The 17,644-nt window shown below is 36.7% G+C and overlaps 1 protein-coding gene and 1 long non-coding RNA gene across 4 annotated transcripts in view; both read right to left on the bottom strand.

Moving 5' to 3' along the window:
- Window positions 1-6,658: 6,658 nt before the first annotated feature.
- Window positions 6,659-10,149, bottom strand: LOC142411609 (uncharacterized). The gene is made up of 3 exons (XR_012776221.1): window positions 9,479-10,149; window positions 8,298-8,370; window positions 6,659-6,753 (listed from the first exon to the last, which is right to left on the bottom strand). It is a non-coding gene; the product is annotated as an uncharacterized LOC142411609 (long non-coding RNA).
- Window positions 10,150-10,219: 70 nt separating this feature from the next.
- The window catches only part of CIB2 (calcium and integrin binding family member 2), a 55,616-nt gene continuing 48,191 nt past the window's right edge, over window positions 10,220-17,644 (bottom strand). Inside the window, exon 6 of one of the 3 annotated variants that reach the window (XM_075505750.1) lies at window positions 10,220-11,792. In XM_075505750.1, coding sequence (XP_075361865.1) covers window positions 11,771-11,792 — 22 coding nt within the window. In that variant the 3' untranslated portion in view covers window positions 10,220-11,770. The remainder of the gene's footprint in view (window positions 11,793-17,644) is intronic. The other 2 variants (XM_075505751.1, XM_075505752.1) reach the window with 2 other exon arrangements.

Genomic DNA, 17,644 nt, shown 5'->3' with positions numbered 1-17,644 from the left:
AGAAAGATTTCTCCCAGTTAGAGAGATCTCCAAATAGCAGAATGCCAGAGTAAGCACTGGTACTCAGCAACTCCCTGTAGCCGCTACCAGGCATGACCTGTAGAAAAAAGGTGTACATAGGTGTCAGTAAGTCCCACTGGTCTTCAGTGATAACTTATAGATACTGGAAGTACAGGTTAGAGTAAGTCTATGAGGCTGCTAATTTTTGCCAGAGGATCAGCTGACCTAACTTCACAAAGCTATAATATATTATAAAGACAGCTAAAAGTATCATGTCACACATTCCTGCCTCTCTTCCAATTACATTATATGGAAATCCTAATGCACAATATAAAAGCTATTCTCAACTTGCAAAATAAATCCAGAGCAATAAAGATTTATCCTCAACATTTGCTGCCCCAGTATTTCCTATGTTTTGAGTTTTGCTGGTAGGATTTCAATTCAAAACAGTAAGTCGTGCATCTCATTCAGTACTTCAACTGGCCTTCTAGCTGTATCCACAACATACATTCATGCATCTGCTTGATGGCAAATGTGAAATTTTGCACATGAAAACAGGCTGAGAATTTAGCTTATATATTTAGTTTATAAGAAATGTAAACAGTCTCATTAAGTCTGTTTACCATTTTATTTACCATCTCCAGGTTCAGCAGATTCATTGATCTTCTGAGAACACTATTTCAGAATTTAATCTTTACTTGGATGCTGTTTCCTAGTTCAAGTAGGAGAGCAAACAGAGCATGGGAATACACAGAAAAAAATGGGAGGCAAACACCTGCTGGAAATAAATGTTCACAGGGAAGTACAGAGGACAAACAACTCTGTTGGAAGCATCCACTGGATATTATTAATCTTGGAGTAAGTGACTGGTAAGGAGGAGCAGTACAGCTGATGCTCCTCAGCCTCTGGCCTTTCAAAAAGAGAACCATGAATGAGAAAGGTGTACCTGGACTGCAGAGATCTACAGAGAGATGAAACAATCTGCTTCTCCTGAGTGCAGTGACAGAACTTGGGTCAGCTGATTCTTCCTTTCTGTTTGTGAGAACCAGGCATTGCACAGAGGTCATTTTAATGCTTGGTCCCTAGTACACAATGGGAATGTAAAACCACTAACGCATACCCTCTAGGGTTCCCTGATTTTCCTTGGTCTAAAAGAGGATAGAAACTCTTAGAAGAGAAAGCAGAACTGAGAAATTTGCCGAGGCTTTTTAGTAGTATTTTACTCCAAGGTATGATTTCTTAATTGTTATTTCTCTGTTCAGACATCCTCAAGGTATTGTTAAAGACTTTGGCAGTTACAGGTGAATAAACAAGTTTAAGTAGGAGAATAAAAGAAATAAAACAAAAAAAAGACCAATTTTTGGGACAAACTCAAACCCTCTGGCTCATTCTCCTCTTAATTACACTAATCCTACAGCAGACAAAATGCCAGTACTTAAAGTGGAATTACTTTTTTAATCAAGAAAAGACTCATTCTCAGAGTGTCTAGACACTCTCCTGTGCTTTTTGGAAAACTGAATACAAACTATACATCTTGTTCCTTGTTCAATAATGGACAAAATACAACTCTTCATAATAAAGACCTCTGCAACCTCACACACATTAAAAAAAGTTGGTGACATAGCAGTTTGGGCTCATCTTCCATGAGAATCTATCCATAATTTTGACCAAAATATCTTATATCTTCTTGTGAACTTTGGGAAAGCTCTATTAAAAAAATGTAATAGTGCAATTCAACTGGATTGAAGACAGAAATACTATGAAGAGGCATTTCTATTCTCCAGATCCGAAAGTAGTGGGAGTATTAACAGTTGGACTTGATGACCTTAAAGGTCTTTTCCAGCCTAAATGATTCTATTCCAGAAGTGCTAGCTATTTCCATTCTGTTCAGTTCGCTTTCACTGACCATGTGCATTCAAAGAAGCATCAGGCCAAAATTTCATTCTCAGTGGTTGTTAACATTTGATTACAACTTTTTCTGGTTTTAAACAAATCTTTTTAGCAGCTCATTAAGCTTATAGATAAAAGATGCAAAACAGTCAAGTCATAAATCCCTGCCATACATCACAGATGATTATAAATCAAAGCTGACAACAACAAAACCCCAAACTTCTATTGTGAGCCAACAAAAATCATTAAACTAAACTAAAAAAGGGATCTAAATTATTTCATAAATTCAAGAAGAAAAAGAAGAAACATGCAGCCAGCAACACTACCACAGTGTCACAACTAGTACAAATATTAAAAAGGATGATACTAGATAGAAAGCAAATCCCATTCACAAAACAGAAATCACCTATGAATCTTGATTATAAATTTTTGCCACAATTGTCTTTTCTTCCTGTCCCTATAATGGATTTCTAAGCTAAAAAGAGTTTAGAAATTGGCTGCCTCAGCAGTCAGAGGTGATTGAAGGTCCTACTTGGGGGCAGAATAAATCAGTAGATGACCAGGGAAGTGTCCTTGACTCTCCTTCCTTCTGCATACACTTCTTCATTTTCCCCCTTTTTAGTGGGACATAAAAAGGACATTAATTAGAATCAAAGGCCATGAAGAATCACAATTATTTGTAAATTATTATATTCAATAGCAGTAGATTAGCTATCAATTAAAAAATTCCACCTGCTTTGTACCTTAAGCTAAATAGGATAGGGAAAGGTAAGAGGTTTTGTAGATTTCAAAACCCAGGTCACTGAATCAAGCTTCCTGGGTTTCACCACAGGATTCATAACCCCCTCAGTTTCATTTTACTGCCAAGATTTTTTTTAAGCTCTTCTCACATAATAGGCTTAATTTTCCCTGCTCACCCTACCTTTTCTCTGCACTGGTATTCTCAAGGTTAATACAACAGATGAACTGCAGAAATACTAAGCGTTCTACCAGTTCTCAGCTGAAAATAAGCCAAAAATAAGAAATAATGAGAATATACCATAAATAGGTCACTAATTGGTGTGCTTCTCTAACAAAGCTATACTTTTCAATACACTGAATGCAGTGGACTTTATTTCTACAGCTGTGTCATTAGAATAAGCCCTAAACTTCTTAGCAAACCTAAGAGACCTGAAGCCAAAACTACTGTACTGCATTAGTCCTCTGACTAGCATATAATACACAAGAGAGATTGCTGAGTGAACAATCAAATAATATACTGACATTTTCAAAGGGATATAACAATCTCAAGTTTCTTCCCAGGAGGAGTTTGGTCAAAGTATGAAGATACTGTTTAAAATATTTACTCTGGCTTTACCAGAATTTATCAAATGCTTACTCAGAATGTTGAGGGCAGTGGTATGTAGTGATAAGCCTGCAGCCTCTTTGTGTACAAAATGTACGCATTTCAAGCAAGCAAATAAGAGAGAATGTTAGCCGAATTCACTGTACAGTTTTACAGGAAATAACAATACATTGCAAACTCAGATTCCTGTATTCTTTATGAGACATCAAATACTCTTTGTTTAGATCAGTAAAGCAAGAACATTCAAACAAAATGTGTAAGGCACAGATGAAATGGCTAAGGAAGATTTTTTGCATTTTTCAGTAGTCTCAGATTAACTATTCATGTTTTAATAAACTCACTGAAATCAAAGGGACATACTAGAGATAATGGTGCTGTTTAGCAAAAGTAGTATGGTAGTGGATCCTCAGTTCAAAGAACTAGATGGTTTGGTGCCTGCCTCAAACCAGCAATTTAACCTGGCATGATTTAAGCTAACTGCACACTTAAAGAGGAAGGTGAGAATATATAAAAACCTATACCTTTATTGAGAAATTAATCCACTTCATTTCTGATTAAGGGAGTGGATGGAGGCTATTCACCAAAAATGCACAAACATACCCAGTCTTTGTTACCCCAAAGTGCCCCTTCTGCCTGCTGTTCACTTGCCTCAGACAGGCACACTACTGGCGTCAGTCCACTGTATGATAGAAAAGGTTCCTCTCTCTGTGCTCCATGATTTCTGCCTGTTTATTGTCTGAGTATATGAATGCAGGTCAGAAGGAAGAACTGTGGCCTGAAGTCCAGAGGTTTTGAGAAAGACAATGATTCAAAAATTCACTTCACAACCTATTAAGTAATATGCTTGAATTCACAGCTACACAAGGAATGAGAGGAGAAATTAATAAAAAAAAGATAATTTCTCCTCCAGAAGGGAACACAATTAAGGCTGAACTGGTCATAAATAAGATACATTAAATTTGAAATACCTAGTACAGTGGTCCTGCAGAACACAGCAAGAGTGAAGCTTAGTTTCACAAGCTGCTCAGAAATTCTTCCCTTCCCACTTTTTATTTTACATTTAAAGGCTTGCTGCTCACAAGATTTCTTTGACTTTTTTCTTCCCCACCAAGGTGCCTTGTGTCAAAGGGAACTTAATTAGAAATTGCTGAGTACCATTTCAGCTGAACCTGAAAATCCCTGTCTGCAGGGGTGGAAACCAAGTCACAGAAGGTTCAACTTTGGCATTACCCAGATATGGCCTCACTTGTGAACTTCAACAGATTTTCAAATCCATTAAAAATTTTGCCAACTTGCAGAATGTTTGCTGATTACACAGTTTGTTACATAGGTTTACTTCAGTTCTCCTGGCCACTATTAGCAAACATTCCCCTTAACTTATCTGTCATATGGAGCTAGAATATTTTCTTTCATTTTACATATTGTCTCATACGGAATGAGACAATAAAAATACTTGCAGTAAATCTGTTTTCCATCTCTGACCGTGCCTGCTTATTAGTATTTCTTCAGAAATAGAATAATTTATCTGCAGTCTTTGATTTATTGTTTGTGCATTCCACATCTGAACAAAGCAAAATATTATTTAAGGACCTGACCTGAAGCCTGCCTACTGAAGTGAGTAGGAGTCTTCCTGTTGTTGAGATCAGGCCTTCAAGGATATCTGGCTACTACAGAACTATCACAGTGAGAAAAAGTAACTCCTCTAAGCAAATCAGGCTGGACTTACCACATTAATAACCTAGTATTTAATTTTGTGAATTTCCTGGACTTACTGCATTAATAACCTAGTATTTAATTTTGTGAATTTCCTGGAAGGAAAAGACCTCAAAATACACAAAATTCTCTAGATGCCAATTATTCCTTCTACTTTTTCAGCTACAGGAGATAACTGGAAATGGAAAAATATTGAGAATGAGTCACTTGGGATTAAGTCATTCCATCAGGAACATTTGCCAGCAAATTCTGCAGAAAGCCAAAGTTTAAAGATATGTAGTAAGAGTGACTTGTGAAACTGTAAATTCTAGTGCTACTGTCATTATTAGGATGTGTCAAATTACAATAGGGAATTTACATATATTTCTTTATCATATTTAGTTTTATCATTAGAAGAACAATAGTCACTAAAATCACCAGAAAAGAGATGAAAACATATGAAAAGCCTCACTGAATTTCCTGGAATTTAATTTATTTCTGCAAATACACACATTAATTAACCTATTTGTTTAGGCAGAGCAAATGCAGTCTTTCAGTTTCAAATTACTCCTAAAGGGAATTTGCTCTGAATCTACAATGTTTTTTGCATGCGGAATCTTATATCTGCCCAAAAAAAGTTGCATGACTACTTTCTGAAACCAAAAAGACCATTTTGGTTAAAACCCCAATATTGTTTTTCCTCTCAGGGTCTACTAGGCCATAACAACAAAGTTGAACAGATTCCTAAATAGAAGATAATTTCCTCTTAAAAGGGGGGAAAAATCTGGTGAATATAAATTTATTTCTAAGTGCCATTGAAGTAACCCTGAATATTAGATTGCTAAAAAAGGATTACTAATGATTAGCATGAGTTCACTTTCAGTAGTGCCTCTGGAGTGATGTGAGAAGTAGTCCATAACCATTGGGGATGAAAGGCCTATTAAAGAGCTGGATCTGACTTCCACAACAGGAAGTGGACAGATGAATACTTTCTCAGACTGAACTGAGAATCATTTCCATCAAGTGAACAGAGACACCTTGTACCTGCTTTCTCACAGAGCTTTACAGGAGGGACCAGACCAAAGTCTTCAATTATCACCCTTTCAACAATCACCTATGATTTCATATAGCTTGTTAGCATACAGAACAGATAGCAAGCTTTATCCATGTTGAACTGCCCAAACTGTGATTAAGCCCACAGCAATGTGTTGCCTTGCTTCTGGCAGGCTGCTACATCCACTGATTTCACTTGAGAAAAGTTACAGTAAAAAAGGAGGAAGCTGGACTGGTGCCCATAACTCTCTTCAGCACAGTTAAAACACTTTGGCCTACATTTTCAGGCACATACAGCCTCAACCTATATGTACACAGAACCGGAGAAGACTGTACAAATCAGAGTTTGTATTGCAGGGCTTGTGAGCATGCACTCAACAGCATTCATGCCAGATTAATCATGCATGTGCAAAATAGATTTATGGATTTATGTATAAAAATATTTGGACATGAGCAAATCTTAACTGAGAAAGAACAGAGGGAACAAGTAATCTACATTGCAACAGCAAAGCACATAAGGCTGACGCACTTGGCTTGTCATTGGTCTTGCAAATGAGTCAAAAGAAAAGCACAGTAGGGAGTTTCATTTGGAGTTCAGATTGTAAAATGTCTTTTACCGACAAGAATGGCAGAACTTCCAGTTAAATAAAGGCACTTTCATCTGTAATGCTGATGCTCTTTTAATTCTACCAAGAACAGTCTCTTCCTTTTTCCCACCAAAGAGAATCTGATAGTCGCTCGGTGTCATTAATATCTCTACAAGACACACATAACTGCAAAATGATACAGAGAAAAAAGCAGAACATCTGTTCACTATGTCCTTTACTTCTGTCTCAGACACACATCTTTCTAAGGACATGAACAATTATAATTTTATCATCTTTAACATTTTCCTCAAATTTCATTCCACTGCCTGTTGCAGCTGAGGAGCATTGGGCAATAACATTACAAGCTCTTTCTAATCCTGCTGTTATTTCAGCCCATATTGATTTATTACAGATCCTGAGCTGACAAGTGTAATATTTCCCATTACAAATGTATTGTTACCAAAAACTCTGTCTCTAGCTTACTTTATATTCTGTTATTTCAGAATATAATCTGAATCTGTTTAGGTCTCTAGAATATGAGTTTTTACAGTTTCTGCAACAAAATCCTTATGTTTGATTTTTAATGTACATTTCAATTTTCAGGGATTTTAATAAAAAACATTTTTATTAATATGCTGTTTTCATAAAAACCAATAAACACTGGAACAGATTCCATCTCTGTAAGAAGACAGATAACATCATACACGGTACCTTATCTCAGTTTGACCTTAATTCAAATAAACACTTTACTCAGAACAGTACATTTGCGACATGTTGAACATTAGGCATATGCCTAAGCCCCAGTGAAGATGAAATTCATAGGTCAACTGAGACGGAGATGTTCACAGCCATCAAATATAAAACTTGTTAACAGAAAACATTATGGTAGATAAACTTCAATGCATCAGATAATGCACATCTAAAATAATAAAAGTTGAATTAATCCATTCTTGTGTCTTCTCATACCAAGAAAAAGATACAAATACCACAGACCACCTATAAAGACTTCAACTTAGTGTTTGTCACTGTTCTAAGGCAAACAAACTAGCATAAGTTATAAAGGATATGACAGAAAATACAAAAAACTTTCTATAAATCAATGGTTTGCTATTACCAGCTACAGCTGTGGCCACTGTATTTCCAGAGAACACGGCAGATGGTATGAAATAATGAGTTTTACAAACAAAAAACCATGAGGCCCTACTATTGCATAATGAAAAAAATGAAAATAATATCCAGTGATACTGAAAGACAGCAAAACTGAACAGGTGGAATTAAAAGCATATTAACTCATGAAAGGGAAAAAAATTAACACAGTATACTTATCAATATCAGATATTACTGAGACCAGCATCACACAAAAGGAAATTAGTAATTGTATGGAAAATTACAATATCTGCATTTGAGACAGAGTTGAAAATACTGTAAAGGAGTATTGTCATTATACTGGGTCACAATCCAACTAGTATGTGTATCAAGGAAAAAATTCTCATGTACAGAAATTATTCTATAAAATCATTAAGTTTTCATGTACCTATTTCAAAAGTATTTAGTTTTGCCCCTTGTCAGATTTAACTTCAAAAATTTGATCAAATATGAAACTTCCTGTGTAACTATCTACAGTTTAAAAATCAGTAATTAACCACAGTTTTAGTCTTTTTTTGGTGGCATCATAGATTCTATATAGTATCCTATACTTCAGGGAAATAACAGTTAAATTAAGTCATGACCTGATACGATGTTATGGTGCCACCTTGTGCTGTTGCATCAGAAGTGCCTCTAACAAGGAGACAAAAATTAGCCCTGCGGAAAAAAGGAAAGGAGACTGTTTCTATGCGATTGTGAGAAACTGCAAGAGATTCCAACACTGAGTCTGTTGACGAAGAGGAGCATGTAGTTATCGAATAACAAAAGAACATTCAGCATTTTAAGATTACATTAAAAGGGCATGAGAGAGCACAAAGAACTGCAGCAAAAAACCAACTGCTTTCCTCAATGCAGATCCAATTACAGACATATGAGTTAATTCCACTGAAGTCAGCAGAGTTACTGAAGATTAATATGGAAGTAATGAGGATCAGATTTTGACCTGCAGGCTGTTACAAATCTCGGCTTATGGTATTCCCTCAAAACAATGATAAACTAAAGTGTGTTAATAAATAACTTGGTTATTACTTACTTTTTGACACTGTTTTATTCACTTCCACTAGCTCCTTTTTGTCCTTAAGATCCTTTGAGTGTATATAAACTAGAGATAACACACACACACTTAGCTATTTTAATAGAGGCTTTAGGTAATAGGTTTAGGTTTTCCTTTTCCTTTGTACATTTTTGAAGGCAAATATAGAAATGTCCATTCATATTTAAGACCTTTTTTGCAAAACGAAATGTATGTCCTCTTGCTTTTAAGGCCAAATCCAAAATTGTTTTAAATCTAAATCTCTTTTACTGTTTCAGCTTCTTTCTAAATTGCCCGAGAGTTCCTTTTGAATAAGTAAGCCTGGCTGAAGAAACACTTGCTAGTGAATTTGTAAGATTCTGCCAATAATGCTACTGCAGAAATACACCAGGTTTTTTACCTCATAACATTATTTAAATTTGCAATGCATCATGCTGCACTCCTCCTCACTCAACACTCTTGCCATAACAAAAGTTTCAGTGGTAAGATATCCAACTACAGACAACTAAGAAACTGCAAATACAAAGCTTCTTTAGAAATCTACCCCCTACCTTTGCCTGGTGGTATCACAACTTACCTACTACTAGGTAGGATTATTTTGCTCCAGAAGCATTTAGAGTACATATCTCTTTCAAACTCCAGGAACATACTATGCTGCTCAGGTTTTTGTTACAGGAGATGAACATAAGTCAAAGAAATAAAGGGACTTAGGACAACTGCATACATTTGTACCTGCAATATTCTGCAAGAATTCTCCTTTAACTGTGGACAGGAGTACTCCTTCACAGGGTGCTCCTGATTTCTTTTTCTCTTTGTTTCTCAGCTCAGATGGATGACTCCAGGGTTAAACATCTGACTGCAAGCCCAAGTGTCTCTTCAACTGCTTTGTGACGTTCAGGTCAGGGAGGACATAGGGAAACAACACACTGAGCACATTCCAAGGGAACTGAGGTCTTCCTTTAAGTGGGGAGGATGATCTAATTGTGGAATGACACACAGTGTCAGGACGGAAAGAATTTTAGCTAATAGAAATTTTAAAACATAGAAAAAGAACACTGATGTCAAAGGGAACCGACCTATGTCATCAGCACCAGATCCTTTTTGTCTGAATAATCTGATCCAGAATGTTGCAACTGGCATTTTACAATACATACTAATTGTGACAGAAAACCACATCTCATGAGGATTTCAAGATCAAATGTGTGTGTTGAAAGAAATAAAAAACTATCAGGCTGACATTTCAATGAATAGGAAGTAATTTTAACATAATGTCTCTTAATGCCAACATCTTGCTAATTGTTTGAATCAACCAATACATCTAACTTAACCTGCTCAAAATGAAAAAGATTGAGGCTTGAATCTCTTCTTACTCAATCAGAACTGAATATCAGGATTGATTTATGCTAGTTTTACCTTGAGTAAGTAAATCGAAGGGAATTCAGGCTCTAATTCCTTTATCTAAACAGAAACTAGTAGGAGGAAGTATTAAAATACTACAAACATCACTGAATACGACCATTCTAAAAAATATTTTTAAAATAAATGTTATTACTAACATACAAGTTTCATTTTCACTATGCTATCTTAGGCGAGTGTGTCCTGTATACCTTGAATATCCAAAATTTCCATCGACGCTTTTAATGTACAACCATATTGCTAGATAAATATTTCTTCTTGATGCATCCTGTGTAAATCTGAACAGCAAGCTACATTGCAAGCTCACCATACATAAGAGGTTCTGAGGTAGATAAACATCATCATCCCTACAGAAGTGGTAAAAAGATTCATTTCTCTACTTTAACAACTTTTTCAATAAGAGTAACACATTTCATCCTTTGAAAAGATTTAACTTTACGGTAATTGGAATAATGACGGGAAAGTAAATAAGTATGTGCTTAGCCCAAAAATTCTCAAAGCACAACAGAATGCGTCAAAAGTTTTAATTGTGATGACTTTGATACAGAAGCCATGTAAGTGACAGAGCCCTTCTATTGACTGTTAGAACAGTAATACATATATGATTGTCTTCAGGCCCCAGTACCTAAACAATACTGGAATTAAAAAAAAAAAAAAAAACTAGCTGATTTCCAGCTGGAGAGGGAAGAGAAATATAGAGCTGCATTCATGCATTTTATGGGAAAGATTGCATAGCTGGTTTAGAAAGAAAATGTCTTTTCATGTCCTTAGTAGTAGTTCTGTGCTTCTTTAACTTCTTCATGAGTTACAGATGATTATATTCTTCCATTCAACATTATTTGCCCATAGAATGAGTAAAATGCAAGACCCCCTTTTAGAATAAGGACACAGTTTTAACATTTATCTTGGGAAGAAATGAATCACGTATGCAATTATCATATACAAAAGGCAAATATTTCAAGTTTCATAAGGACATGACAATCCATAAAATATTGGTTGAAGGTAAGCACCAAACCCAGCAACTGCCATTTCAGTGACTGAAAGGCAAACCTGGGATGTGGTTGTCTTCAACACTGGGAGATTGATCTTGACTGCAGTTCTTTCACCTAAGGTAATTTCCATGCAAGATCCCCAGCTGTACAACACAGTGATAGAGGCATCTCATTATTTAAGGCCCATGCTTTCTTTCAATTGGAAAAGTTACCAAAGCTAATCTTTCTGTCAATCTTTTTTTTTTTGCGCTTTTAAGAGCAGTATTAAATATTCATAAATATAAAAACTATGTGGAAATACCTTCAGTAATACTCTGATTCTGCCTGTTTAAAAAAAAAAAAAAAGAAAAAAAAAAAGAAAAAAGAAAAACCACAGCCCAACAACAACCATCTTTGCCAGAGTGTTTGGCCAGCAGTGAAGATAAAAATGTGACTGTTCCAAATATCCTGTAGATCACATGATGCTTCTGTCTCTTTCTGGATGAGAATTATTTCAGTATTTTCTGCTGAGTTCTAAGAAGCCATAATCAGAGGACAAAAGCCCCCAAAGTGCCTGAGATTCAGAAAGGCTGGACTGGCAAGTCATTTCTGATAACACTGGCTCACAGAAACATCTTCAGATTCTTATGTGGAAAGTACTGCAAAGGAAAGAAAAAGATTAAGAGATATAAACACATCTGTCATTATGCACAACATTTTCCTTAAAGTACAAAAAGGAAGGTGCTGTGTAATGAATCTGAATCTCTTCTCTCACGGTCTCAGGAAGATTTAAACATTCTGGGAGAAATTTCCATCTTCTGAAAATGTTAACTCAGGGGGCCAAACTCAGCACTGGCTTAAATCAAGTACAAGTTGACCTATTTATTGGATATACAGCAGAGCTAAAGGTTTCTCCATTGCACTTTTGCTATGGCACAGCATTTGGGTTCCTAAACAAGTGAAATTAGGCAGATAAATTTGTTTTGTCTTGCTAGAATCAAGAGATCCTGATTGTTATCTTCCTTCTATTTGCACTACAATACAGGCAAGCAGCATGCCTTATTACTGCCACCAGTTTTCAGAAAAACTCCTGAACATCTTAGCAAGACAGTAAAAGACAATTTAAAGAGGGCATCCTGAAAACTCACTTCCTCTAGGTAGTAATCTCTGTTCAATGTCATGACAGTATAAAGCATATGTTTCTTTCTTGACTGAAATCAGAAGAGATTATTATGTATTTTTGTATCTACATACTACAGTTTTGATGGCTACACTGAAAGAAAACTTTAAAGGTCTGGAGTATTTGAGAGGCTGAAGAGTTCTGGATGTACAGTTTTTGGATTTTGTTTTACAAAAAGAATGCTCTAACATAATCACAGCTATTTGATTTGCATCAGGAATTCACTGAAGGAAGCTCTGTGGTATGTATTTGGAGGAGACAAAATTTCATGTTCACAGTGGTCCCTAGGAACTTTGTATCTAGGAATTTATTCAATCTGGGTGACACTGAAAGATATGAAGTATAGCAGTCTAGCATACCAGCCTAAGTATTATGAAAGAAAGTGTACAGTGATGCAAAAAGCTTAACAGCACTAAGGTTTTAGAAAAAAGAATTATAAACATCTTTTTCACAACTCAAGAAATGTCTAGAGCCCCATATTAATCCAAACTCTTGAAAATTTAAGTCCCACATAGGCAATATCTAGGAACCAAAAAATCCACAGCATTGTATGTGAAAACATTTTAGGCCTGACTCCTTAAAAAAAATCCACCCAAATCCACTTCACTGGAATTCTATTTATTGGAAATTCTTTGCATTTCTATCAGAGTGTCATTTTGGCCATTTGTGCTGGTTTTGGCTGGGATAGGGTTAACTTTCTTTATAGTAGCTAGTATGGGGCTATGTTTTGGATTTGTGCTGAAAACAGTGTTGATAATACAGAGATGTTTTAGTTGTTGCTGCATTAGTCAAGGACTTTTCAGCTTCCCATGCTCTGCCAGGTACAGAAGAAACTGGGAGGGGACACAGCCAAGACAGTTGATCCAAACTGGCCACAGGGCTATTCCATACCATATGACACCATGCTCAGTATATAAAGCTGGGGAAGAAGGAGGAAGGAGGGGCATTCCGAGTGATGGCATTTGTCTTCCCAAGTAACCATTATGCGTGATGGAGCCCTGCTTTCCTGGAGATGGCTGAACACCTGCCTGCCCATGGGAAGGAGTGAATGAATTCCTTGCTTTGCTCGCGCACGCAGCTTTTGCTTTCCCTATTAAACTGTCTTTATCTCAACCCACGAGTTTTCTCACTTTTACTCTTCTGATTCTCTTCCCCATCCCACTGGGGGGGGAGTGAGTGAGCGGCTGTGTGGTGCTTAGTTGCCGACTGGGGCTAAACTACAACACCGTTGGAGATGAAGCTTTTTACTAAGAAGCAGCTGAAATACTCTGTGAAAAATACTGACAAAATTATTCCCTTCCGCTGTTTTCTTGCTAAGCATCTCTTGCCAATTTGTCACTAGCTCTAATTTTAGAACTAGATAATCTGCATTTTAGGACAGGTCTTATAAGATGCACATTTCCTATAAGAGAGCTTCTATTACTTCAGCTTTAGGTAGGACTGGAGTCAGGACATCAACTGTTATATGGTAAAGACCCACAAAGTTTTCAGAAATACTGCATTTCCAATGACATCTTTTTATTTAATCTGTTGTTTCTCTGTCTAGTTCTGACAGCTCCCAGGTGTTACTAACGCCATATTCTTCTCAAACTCCATTTCAAATTGTTATAGTATGTTTTACCCTCAGGCATTCAAATAAGCTTAAACTTCCAGGATGATTTATAAAACAATTTCCTGTGGAAAATGTAACCAGTCTTGTAGAACAGAACACTTGGCTAGTGCCAGTTCAGAGTGCTAATACTTCCATTATACTACAAGCAGCTTCTTAATGATAGCAATTTTGAGTGAAATAAACCTACTGGGATCAAATTTTCTGAACAAGCAACTGTCATTATCATTTACAGCTTACTCAAGCTTCCGGGATAACAGCCAAAAAGGTTTATATCTTCTTCCCTAGTCAATGATTAGCAGTGTTTTCTTCCAGTCTTAAAAAAATTCCTCACCCACAGCAGTGCAAATAAGGCAGACTTTACTGTGTCTTCATTTGCTTGACAGCAGTACAAAGCTTGCAAAGGCTGTCTGTAGGAGATTAAACCTACACAGGGTCATTAAGTAAAGGTTTGAGAAATGAGTGATGAGATAAGGAAAATCAGTCAATGTACAGTGGATGAACTTTAGCTCATACCATGTCAAAGCGTGGATCATGGCGCCAAAATTAATGCCTGCTGTATATATACAAGTATGCATGATAGTATGACAGCTTAAAAAAACCCAACATATTGAGCTGTGTGAAAGTGCTTCAAAAATGGAGTGTACATTGTTACAGGAATCTGGCCTTCAAAGGTTTTCCACAAACAGGGTAAAGAAGGTATTCCTCCTCAGTAATTTCATACCTCATTTTAATGATGATATTTTACAGTTGGATAATTCATATTATAAGAGTTCTCAATGTTTGTCAGAAGTGAGGTAAGCACTGGTCCCATGTAACAGAGCAGAGAGAACAAAATGATCTATGGCTTAGCAGAGATCACCTGCTCAAGCAATGGCAGAGCCAGGGATAAAACCTAACTGCCTTGCATCCTAAATTTCCTACTCTTACAATGTGAAGAAGTGGCTTTTGGTGGGGGGAAAAGGCAAAAATAGGATAAAAATCCTTTATTACAAATAATTGTCTGGAGTCTGGTAAGTTAGTTAACATTTTCAAAAGGATCACATACCAGGTGCCAGTATGGTACCCTCGGATCAGATACTCAGAAGTGCTGATTCCCCTTAGCTTCATAGCAAAGTCTCTGAAAATTGCAGCTACCCACCATCTCCAATTGCTCACTGGCAATCATATTCAAAAGTGGCTATTGCTTTGGTTCCCAGGTGTTTAATTTTCACAGCTGCTGAGCAGTTGAAAATATAAATCAATAGGCACTTAGGCTTCCTTGAATTTAACATCTTGAATGCATTCAATTGGGCACAAAAAGTGGAGATAGGCAAATCCAAGTGAAATTATGACTGTCGCTGGACATTGATGGGTTGATATTCCATGCATCTGCTGAAGATTTCAAAAGGGACATTTTTATCTAGATGAAAACAGGTTTTCATATCTTTTTACAATATTAAGAAGATAGTTCAGGCATAAGTTTACCACTGGCATATAGGGTTGTTGATCCACTATTAAGACACTTGCTGTGCTTTGCATGTTCTGTATTATATTACATGGTGAAACTGCACAGCCCTGTCTTCAGTTTGGCTGCACACAGCCTACGGTTATCACTTAAGAGGACCATTACAGCTGAAGACACAGAAGAGAGGAAAATGAGAGGCCATGAATTGAGCTGGAGATAAATTCAGAAAGATAAAAGAAAGCATTGTTTCATTAAATGAACAGGTAATGTGTCCAAGACTGTTATAGTGTAACTAAACCCAGTGAATAGAATCTGGGTTTTATGTGGTGGGAGATCAACTACAGGAATTGCACTCTTGTCCTATGTCACACGTTCTGTCACATGCTACCATGCATTGTGTACTATCAGAGAGCACTGGTTTGGTTTCAGTCCCCAGTCAGACCTTGGTGTACCTATTGTGGCATTAAAATTGAATGGATCCCATTCCGACAGTCAAATCACTGTCTCCCTTTAGAATGCAACATTTACACAGCATTTAAAAGATGACAGTAAGTGGCTCGGATCAGGAAGTTCAGTATTAACAAATATGTCAGTCTATGATGCACTGCATACAGCAAAAATATGACTAAGAACGTCCTCAAAAAATAAAATACCTTTACAGACAAAAGGAATAGTAAACTGCAATAAGGGAGAGGTATCAAGTCTTCCATATGGATTGATTGGGATAAAAGCGGTCTCATGACCCTGTCACATGCTTTTCCTGCAGCTGTTAACTCTGGCTGAAAGAGAAACCAAATCAGAGAAACTACACGTTCTCTTCTTGGCTCTGAGACTTTTTCCATTTACATCCTCATTTTGCACTATAACTTCAAAGGTTAAAAATCATGTTGCTGAGTTAACAGTCAGAGGCTCTAAACCAGTGTTTCAGCTAGAAGGTGGAAGGAAACCCTTTTTTAGGTCATGTCACATCACGAGCTCTTAAGTCTGAGGACTTCAGAGCTGAATCCTGTGACCCAGCTAATTTCCTGGACCTGAAAGGAGAGGGAAGTTACCATTTCCCTTGAAGCCAGGGATGGAAAAAATCTGCCTTAAATATACACATCGCTGCCTTGAACATCAAGGAGACATCTTGGTAACACGAGTTCACCATGTCACAGACACGGATCAAAATATATGCATTTAAACTGAGCAACTGGATGATCAGTCTTCCAATACTTGGTAGCTTGGTCCTTTGAGATTATCAGTATTGTCAGTGACCCCTCTCTCTCTATTTTCTCTTAACCTAATCTATAACAAGCTCTATACTTTTCACTTCATCCCTCCTTTTACTCATCTTCGTGCCCTGTTAAGTACCCAGCACTCAGGTCCTTCCACTCATTTCCTCAGCTTCCCAAAACATCACAAACTTGGAAAAGAAAAATAATTATGACAGTCATTCCAATAACCACAGTGGCAAATATTCCTCTCTACTACTTTCTCAGGAAATGACTGGATTGCACAGCATCCTCAGCTTGGAATTCTCAGTCAGCAGTTTGCAAACCTCTACAACACAGCAGTAAAGTCAGTCATGGCACAGGAAACTTCTGAAACTACAGCTTCTGCTGAGTCTTCAGATCTGCCTTCAATTCTTCACATTTGATCTCTGCTCTCTACCAGATTTGTAGGTACAGTACAGCCTTTTCATTGATTAAAGGAAACTCTACCTGACCCAGCAGCTTCTATATGGATAACAGTATAAAGAAAACATTTTCTTAGCTGGAAATATATGTAAACAAAGTATTAGAATACCTACTCAGCTGAGGCTCACCATAACGATGATATGTATCTTGTTCTAAAAGAGTTTCTATTGATACACTTGATTAGTCAAGGAATGCCTGATCTGTTTCTAATATATAAATGACATTCACATTGACTTTGTAGCATATCCTCTCAATATGTTGATGTTTCTCAGGGTTCATAGGGATCATGTCCTCATGCTTTATTGTAGAATCATTTTGTTACAACATCTTTCCTTAGAAATTTCATTTATGAAAGAAATAAACTGTTCTGTGTTCTGCAGGACACTTAAAAGTTCTTAAACACCATTAACATTAAGATTATCAGTCCAAATTTTGATCTATCTTAATTCTATCCTAACGTTTAGCCTTATTTCTTATGAAAATACAGTCTGACTGTGAGGCTTTGTTAATCCTCCCCAGTAACTTCTGAATCCTTTGGCAGAATTCAACATGTGACTGAAAGATTATTACATTTCTGCCAATTTCCTGCAAACAGG

This window comes from Mycteria americana, chromosome 6 (genome assembly GCF_035582795.1).
Source record: "Mycteria americana isolate JAX WOST 10 ecotype Jacksonville Zoo and Gardens chromosome 6, USCA_MyAme_1.0, whole genome shotgun sequence".
Taxonomy (NCBI): Eukaryota; Metazoa; Chordata; class Aves; order Ciconiiformes; family Ciconiidae; genus Mycteria; species Mycteria americana.
This window is presented reverse-complemented; position numbering and strand designations above follow the sequence as displayed.